Raw genomic sequence first — 9,056 nt, 5'->3', positions numbered from 1 at the left:
AACAAGTGCATGAACGAAGTTAATGTCTACTTATGGGCTTCCCAGGGGACTCAGTAGTAAAGAATTCGCCTGTAATGCGGGAGATACAGGAGACTCAGGATCAATCCTGGGTTGGGAAGAGCCACTGGAGAAGAAAATGGCAGCCCCACTCCAGTATTCTTGCCTGGAAAATTCCATGGACAGAGAAGCCTGGCAGGCTACAGTCCATTGGGTCCCTGGGGGACACGACTGAGCATGTCTCCTGCTCCCTCCCTCAACGTCTTTGCCTAAGTGTTCTACAAGCACCATGGACTCAACATTGGCTCAGCTGAATTCACTGTCCTTCCCGCTAAAGACTTGCTTCCCCTACCTTCCCCCAGAAAGCTGAGTGTTGTCCTTCACTCTAACTTTTCTTCACCCTCTGTGAGCAATCTCACAGTAACATCTGTGGGTTGTCACTCCTCAGTTCTCCAGTGAAATCTCATTTCAGAGTAAGATTAAGACATCAGATCATAGAACTGCCCCACTTCCTGACAGCATCTATCTGGAGCAAAGCCAGTTTCCTGAAACTCTCCCCTAAGTAACCTAACTGAAGCCCACATCCTGTAAGTCCTTCAAACATCCTCTTAATGAGATGTCATATTATTCATAGTTCCTTGCTGAAGTGAGTAATAAACCCAACGTGTTCAGTTTGGAAGAGGACCGCTTCTAGTGGTGTGTGGTTGGAAACATTGACAAGTATAAGTCTTTCCCTTATTTTATAGTTAAGCATTGCAAAATTCAGAGATGTTGAGGCATTTGCCTGGGACTACAAGGTATTGGACAACAGAACCAGATCTATCTGTGTTTTGGTTTATTACACTACCTCTATTTTTTGAGTTTTCTATGCTTCAGTGTCCTCATATACAGTAAGGCAGTTAGGCTCTGTTGCCCAAAGGTTCTTCCACCTTACTGCTTCTCAGAACTGAAAGCATGAAGACAGTGTTAAAGTTGCTCTGCTTGGGAAGTTGGGACATCCCTTTGCCTCAGGAGCCACCAGATTATGAACAAGTCATTCCCATGATGCCTTGCAACTGGGACAGTCTAATAATGAACTGCAGTGCATCCTGGGAAATACTTTGATAATCTTGGATTGTTGCCCACCACTTACCTCCTACCCTCTCCTCTCAATCATTATTATTCAGTTATTTAAATTTACATTATATGATTGCCACAGCTCTTGCCCAACAGGGGAAAACAAGTTGGGAGGGTGACTTGGAAGCTCTGATCCTACTGACCATCTTCCTCTTCTTACACTAAATTCTATCCTCCAACCCACTGAGGGATTCCCTTGTGTGTGGGGGGTGCCAATAACTCTAACAGCCTCAGAATAAAATGCTGTGAGCTGTCAGTATGGGGTTCCCTGAATTTTCAGGTTTGAGAATCTGAAATTGGTGGTGGGAATTTAGCAAATATTTTCCAAGAATCAAAAGACACTCGGTGGGATACATAAGTCCCTTGAGTCCCATCTCCAAGTGTCTGTGGGACTGTGTTAGGACAAAGGCAGCAGAATTGGTCAATGGGTTTTTTGGGAGCTGTGGCCAGAACGGAAAGTGAGAGGGAGTTATTTTGGTTCAGTGGAGTAAACCAGTGTTCTGTTGATGAATGCTGCTATCTGGCACCTGACACTCAAGAGAAAATGAGCTCTCCATAGGGAGTGGTTGAAAACTGAGACTGGAAGAATCTAAGGGAAAGGGAAAAATCACAATAAGAAAAACAAATATATAGAAGAATGGAAGATCATTTAAATGAACCAGTACAGATATTAAAAAACAATTAAAAATTGTAAAAGCAATCCTGACAGGATAAACAGTAAAAGGATCAGCATGAAAATGTAAAGTAGAACATCAAAATCACAAAATGTGAGAGACAGGAGTGTAAAAAGTAGATGTTTTAGAATGTGTTTGAACTGGAGTGACTTTCAGTGTAAAGCAAGGAGGTATAGCTACGGGTCAACATTCTTGAACTCCATGGTTACCACAAATCAAAAACAGAATAGAGTCACAAAAACTAAAAACAAAGGAACTTAAGCATCCTAAAAGAAAATCAACAAACCACAAAAAGAAAAACAAAATGAAGAAATGAACAGCGAATAACTACAAAAACAACTGGAAAATGAGGATTATAGTGACAAATCATATAAACACACTCAAGTTATTTTTCGTGGATCTAAAACAAATAATCATAAAATTTGTACAGAACCACAAAAGACCCAGAAGTGTCAAAGTAATCCTGGGGGGAAAATACAAAGCTTGAGTCACGACTCTCCCAGACTTCAGACTATAGTACAAAGCTAAAGCAATAAAAGTATTTTATTAACACAGAACCAGACATAGAGATCAATGGAATAGATCAGAATAGAGAGCCCAGAAATAAACTCCTGCACCTAGAGTCACTTAATCTATGACAGAGGAGAAAGGCATATACAATGGAGAAAAGACAGTCTTTTCAGCAAAAGGTTTTGGGAAAGCTGAACAACTAAATATAAGTCAATGAAATTTGAACACTTCTTCATATCATATACAAACATAAACTCAAAATGAAATAAAGACCTTAATATAAGAGAGGATACCATAAAACTTCTAGAAGAGAACACAGGCCAAACATTCTTGGACATAATCAGGCCAATATTTTCACGGATCAGTCTCCAGTGCCAAAAGAAATGAAGGCAAAGATAAACCAATGGGATCTAGTGTGAAGTGAAAATTGCTCAGCTGTGTCTGACTCTTTGTGACCCCATGGACTATACAGTCCATAGAATTCTCCAGGCCAGAATACTGGAGTGGGTAGCCTTTCCCTTCTCCAGGGGATCTTCCCAAGCCAGGAATCGAACCAGGGTTTTCTGCACTGCAGGTGGACTCTTTACCAACTCAGCTATCAGGGAAACCTTATCTAATCAAACTTAAAAGCTTTGGCAGCGAGGAAGAGATCACTAACAAGACGAAAAGACAACCTACCGAATGGGAGAAACTATTTGCAAAATACGTGACCAATAAGAGGTCAATATCAAAAGTGTACAAACAGCTCTTGCAACTCAACATTGAGAAAACAAAAAAATCCAATTTAAAAATTGGCAGAAGACCTAAGGATACATTTTTCTAAAGAAGACATACAGATGGCCAACAGGCACATGAAAAGATATCAACATTGCTAATTATTAGAAGAATGGAAGGGCTTCCCTGGTAGTTCAGCTGGTAAAGAATCCACCTGCAATGCAAGAGACCCCAGTTTGATTCCTGGGTTGGGAAGATCCCTTGGATAAGGGACAGGCTACCCACTCCAGTATTCTTGGGCTTTCCTCTTGGCTCAGATGGTAAAGAATCCACTTGCAGTGTGGGAAACCTGAATTCAATCTGTGGGTTGGAAGATCCCCTGGATAAAGAAATGGCAACCCACTGCATTATTCTTGCCTGGAGAATCCCCATGGACAGAGGAGCCTGGCGGGCTGCAGTCCATGGGGTTGCAAAGAGTCAGACAAAAATCAGTGACTAAGCACAACATAGCACAGAGGGAGGGGACATATGTAAAACTATGGCTGATTCATGCTGATGTTTCACAGAAAACAACAAAATTCTGTAAAGCAATTATCCTTAAATTAAAAAGTAGATAAATTTAAAAACTGACAATGAGATAAAGCATCACATCAGTCAAATGGCTATCATTGGGAATTCTGGAAATACAAGATACAGAAGAGAGAGTCTCCACTCCACAAAGGACAGTGCCTTGTACACTGTTGGTGTGAATGTATATTGGTGCAGCTTCCATGAAAACAGTATGGAATTTCCTTAAAAAGCTAAAAATAGAACTACATCATCAACTATTATATTATGCTGGGTATATATGTGGAAAAAAGAAACTTTAATTTGAATAGATACATGCACCTCAAGGTGCATAAAAGCCTCATTTACAAATAGCCAAGACGTGCACAATGCAAGTGCCCATCAACAGATGACTGGCTTAAGAAATGTGGTATGAAAATAAGCCTGGATTCACAGACATAGATAACAAACTTACAGTTACCAAAGGGGAAAGGAAGGAGAAGGAGTGATAATCTGGGGAAATGACAAGCACGGAGCCTGGCAAATGGCCGGTGCTCACTAAATGTGAGCTTGGTCCTCTTTAGCTAGACTTGGAAGTCCCCTATCCCAAAACAGTGACAGGGAAGGGGGTTCTAAGGACAACTTGACAACTGAGCCTCATGCTCCTTCTTTTCTCCTTCTGAGAATTCAGGGAAATAACACGCCCCAAAGTTTGACCTGGCCCAAGAAGTGAAGGACAAAAGTTTTCTTGTTGAGGTGTCTCTCATCCAGTTTTTCATGTACACTGGCACGGCCATAAGAGGTAGATGTCAGTGTAAGGGGTTGGCTCCTTCTACTTGGTAGGGCTGAGTCTGAGGAGAGGTGATGGGGAGCTGCCCACCCATCTGCATAAAATGAGAAAGACCACCGTTTCCTATGGGTTAGTTCTTAGCTGCAAACAACACAATCCACTCCAGTTAGTTTAATTAAAATATGAATTTATTTAAAGATAAGGCCAGACTCTTTGAAGCCACAGACCTTCAAATCAATGTGAGGAGGAGGCTTCGTCATGAAAAGACCTCTCCCACCACTGAGCTGAAAACTCGATGATGGAAATTCTACTTTCGCCAGTAGAGGGAGAGCAGTGATGGTGGGGTGGAGGATGAAGGTAAGGATGCCGTGAGGAGGAAGATTAGGACAAGAATCCAGATTTAAATCTCAGACTCTACAGATGCTCCAGTCATGGGGAACTTCATTCCTTCCTTCCTCCAATATTTCTGGACCTTCTCCTTTGTGCCAGAAATTGTGGGAAGTGTGAGGGACAAAGGGAAGATTTGCTTTCATGGTGCTTAGAGCAAACTGGATGAGATAGGGCTAAAGTAAGTGGACCTGTGGAGGAAGGAAAGAGACAGATTTCTGCTGAGGAGGGGAGGGTTGAGAAGAAATAAAAGGAGGCTGAAATTTTTCAGAAGCAGATAGAGGCCAGCCTTGGGTGGGTCCTCCTCATACTTCAGCATCTCAGGGGAGCACAGTTCACAGGTTCTCTGTAAAAAGAAAGGAACTTGCTGAATGACATCTCTGAAGGCCCAGACCTGGACACTGTCCACCCTGACAGGTCCTAGACCATCCCAGAAATGTGCAACCACAGTCCTCCCAGGACCAGGATAACCAACAATAAACAAGGGAGTTTTCCAGGCTGAGGTGGGGCACTGAGGAGCACTCCAGACTTGCTCTGCAGAGTGACTGACTCAGTGTTCCCATCTGAAAAATGGGAGCATGTGAGTAGGCTCAGATTATGATGACAGGGCTTCTAGGGGGTGGCCTTTCGCCAAGCTGGTCCATGGAGGACACGCTCAATCCACAGATACTGCTGCCACTTCTCTTGGGAAACAGCGAGGAAAAAAATCACTTTTTTGGAAAGGTGTGTGGCCTTCTGAGCGCCACCTCTTTCCCTCGCCCTTCCCCTCTCCCTCTACCCTGCCCCCTGTCTTACCCCGGGGCCCAATAGCACCACCACAGGTCCTCATGCAGTCCTCTGCGCTCCTGAAATTGTTGCTCTTAGCTTTGCAGCCACCATATACAAAGGTCTCGCAGAACCCAGCCTTGGCGTTGTAGAAGTATCTGATCATTTTGGCCTTGCAGGGACCCGTATATGGAGGCTCTAGGCAGAAGTCAGGCCGCTGGGCTGCAGGGATGGGAGGATCTCGGTTAAAGAGGGAAGGTCATCACAGCTCAGTCTACAAGATGAACAACTAAAACCACCAGTTTGTGATAGAGAGTGATGGGGGGCGGGCAGAAGTGTGAAACGTGAAAAGGCCTTTTGACACCCTGCTTTCCAGGACATTATTATTAATGTTGTTAGGTGTGACAATGACAGGGCAATATTATAAATAATTACATGCCATTGATGAATGTTTATGCATTAATTAGCATGATGCTACTGATGAGTTTCAAAAGTAACACAAAAGAGGGACACATATAAAAATACTCTCCATGTATAGAAATTACTGGAGCTGGACAATGGATCCATGGCTTTTATAATACTATGTTTTCTACATATGTGTGTGGTTGAAACTTCCACCGTTAAAAAAGAAAGCATCACTGAGCCCAGTCTCATTCTGCTCACCTCAGGGCCAGCCAATAATCCGGAGAAGAGTTGCTGGAACTAGGAATAACATTTTTAATTGGAAATTGGGCCCACGGAGATGATAGCATGCTACTGTCTCAAGAAAACCATCTTCCCACAGTATAAATTCCTGTTCCTTTTATACAAAAGAACGGGAGGGCGAAGAGCCCACTGTGGCTACGACAGTGGCAATGGCTAAACTGGACCACCAAGGGTTGCTCATTTACAGTTATCCCTTGATGAAGGTGCCCACCTGGATGCCAGCCAATGGTTGATAGGCCTGCGTGACCCGTCACTATTACAAAAGTGTAAGGAAATCATGCCATAAATGGAGAAAGGCATGGTAGAAAACACACCGGTGTTTACTTTGGTTACCTCATGGAGACTGGAATAATAGAATATTGAGGAAATATTGATACTGTGACTTATAAAAGAAATATTAACTTGGTCTGCATCCCATTCCTGCCACAGAGCTCCTAAAACATTGGAATTTCCTAAGAGATGAGAGCAAAGGGGAGTCTTTTATCATGTGAGGGAGATGAGTTTTGTAAAGCCTCAACCAAAGCCAAGAATGGGGATAAGTTGTCAGGTGAAACAACTGCCGGAGCTGGGTGTGGGAATTTTCATTCCTACTTTCCCTTCTTTCATTGTATCCACATCTCAGGAAGGGGAGAGGGATTGGAGGTTGAATCAATCACAAATGACTAAAGATTTAATGAATCATGATTTGTGATGAAGCCTCCCCAGATATCTTAATATAGCAAGTCATTCAGGTTATTCAAGAGAACTGGAATCAACCCAGGGAACAACACAGGTATATTCTCCATCATGGCTCACTGGACCCCTGCAGCTGCCTGCCCAGGGGCCCCCTGTCCCTGCTTTTCGCCCCCTAGAGGCCACGCTCCACACTGCAGTCGCAAGGACCCTGTTAAAACTCCAGTCCTATCTCGTTGTTCCAACGACCAGTCCCTCAGTGGTTTCCCAGCTCTCTCAGAGTCAAATTCTTATCCTTATAAAGTCCTAGAAGGTTCCTCATGACCTGCCCCCATGGCCTCTCTGCTTCATCCCCTTCCACTCCCCTCCCCTCACCCACTCAGCTTCACACACCCTGGTCTTGGCTGCTGCTCAAACACCAGGCTCCTTTTTGGCAGCTTCTGCTTAATGTCTCCTCATCACATGGGTTTCCCTGATCCTCTACAGCCTCCTGAATCCCCATAACTCTCCTTTCTCACAACACTCATCATGACCTGGCACAGGATTTGCCCCCGTCTTTATTGTCTGTATCCTTCTTAGAAGGCATAATATTTTACTATCTTTTGTTTACAGCTGTTTTCCTATATCAAGAAATACGCTTTTTAGGGACAAAAAGCATAAGTATTTGATGAATATTTATCAAGGGAATAAATCTCCCATTTCATCCTCATGCCAAGTGTACAGTCATTGAAAAGGTTTCACCCACACTTCAAGTGTTGATAACAATTTCTGTGGTCACTTACACGTGTGATCAACTAGCTCTAAATTCAGAGGTTCCACGACCCACCTCCCACGTTCAATAACTTATTAGAGTCATTCATGGAACTCTAAAAAACCCTTTACTTACTGTCCTCAGTTGTTATAAAGCATAAAACTCCAGGGACAGACAAATGGAGAAGAAATATCGGTCAAATGGGGATTTGGGGGTGCTGATCCTCCAGACCCTCTTAAGACTTTCCCCCTTCACAATCCCTTGATGTTTGCACCTCCCCTGAAGCTCTCTGAACACAGTGTGTATGAGTTTTGATTAAGGATTGGAGGTAGGTAATTTGGTAGAATCATTGGCCATTGTTGACTGAACACAGTACTTCTCCTCTCCCCAGAGGGACAGGGTTGATAGTTCTAACCCTTTAATCACCTGACGTTCTAGAACGTTCTAGCATGTTCTAGAATCCAGTCCCGTCCAGACACTATCTAAGGTCCCATCCTTCACTCATCTCATGACTTACAAAAATACAGTGAATTCCTAGCGTTTCAGGAGGCCTGGGGCATGAATCGAGACGAGGATCAAATATGGATTTTGTATGATGCTATGTGAGGTGCACGGGCAAGGCAGTGACCAGGAATAGAGAGTCTCAGAGATGAGGTCCCTGATCTGGTAGAGTCAGGTGGAATGCTTTTTTCCCCCAAAACTTAACACGCAATGATATCTATTGAGAGTCAAAAAATGTCCCTAGAATGAGAACTGCCCAATTTATAAGAAGAAATCCAGAGAGGGTTGACAACACTCACCCCACCCCTACTCTCCTGTGCCTTCTATGGACTCCCTTCCTCCCCACCCCAACTTTTAGAGGAGAGGTGAGCCAAGATTTACCTTTGGCCTGGTTGCTGGTGTCACACCCTGGAGTGCTGGCCGCCAGGGTGCCCAGGAGGACCAGAAGGGCTATGGAGAGGCAGAGCCGGCTCATCTTCATGGCCTTGCAAGGAGGGCTCCTGGGGAAAGCTGGGGGTTGACTGTGCTTTTCATACCCCAGGTGAAGGGTGGGAGCAGGAGATAAGGAGGGGAGTGAGGACAGGGAAGATCTGGGGTCAGGCTCGAACAGTCTGTAATCTCCTTACAGAACCAGACTTCCTGTTTCCGCCTGCTAGGGCCAAATGCCCAGTAACAGCATTTCTCAGACTTGACTCTGCCTGTGGGTCTGGTGGAAAGACAGATTGTCATTCCACAGGTGGAATCTTGTCCAATATGGTCACTCAGGAAGCATCCCAGCACCTAGGGCAAGGCATGGCCTGTGATGGATGGTCTGTGAGTGGATGAGAGCAAATCAAAAGATGGATAAGTGAACAGCAGTATGTTAGTTGAAATCCTCCTTTTCAGTCTCCTGCAGATTCATCACCTCTGGGCATCGGTGCCCCCACCA

General features: G+C 44.1%; 1 protein-coding gene across 1 annotated transcript; it reads right to left on the bottom strand.

Moving 5' to 3' along the window:
• Positions 1-4,517: 4,517 nt before the first annotated feature.
• Positions 4,518-8,715, bottom strand: LOC113902972 (spleen trypsin inhibitor I). The gene is made up of 3 exons (XM_027558428.1): positions 8,510-8,715; positions 5,530-5,721; positions 4,518-5,080 (listed from the first exon to the last, which is right to left on the bottom strand). Exons 1-3 carry the CDS (start codon positions 8,607-8,609, stop codon positions 5,070-5,072), a joined length of 303 nt encoding a protein of 100 aa, XP_027414229.1. The 5' UTR covers positions 8,610-8,715; the 3' UTR covers positions 4,518-5,069.
• Positions 8,716-9,056: the final 341 nt, after the last annotated feature.

The sequence above is a fragment of the Bos indicus x Bos taurus genome, chromosome 13 (assembly GCF_003369695.1).
Source record: "Bos indicus x Bos taurus breed Angus x Brahman F1 hybrid chromosome 13, Bos_hybrid_MaternalHap_v2.0, whole genome shotgun sequence".
Taxonomy (NCBI): Eukaryota; Metazoa; Chordata; class Mammalia; order Artiodactyla; family Bovidae; genus Bos; species Bos indicus x Bos taurus.
Note: the sequence above shows the minus strand (reverse complement) of the source record. Positions and strands in the feature narration are given on the sequence as shown.

Bases quoted from the DNA above. Each gene is read 5' to 3' on its own strand.
- LOC113902972 (XM_027558428.1), bottom strand. From the start codon at position 8,609: ATGAAGATGAGCCGGCTCTGCCTCTCCATAGCCCTTCTGGTCCTCCTG. The intron at 5,722-8,509 runs GTAAATCTTGGC...CCATCCCTGCAG, and splicing joins CACCAGCAACCAGGCCAAAG to CCCAGCGGCCTGACTTCTGC.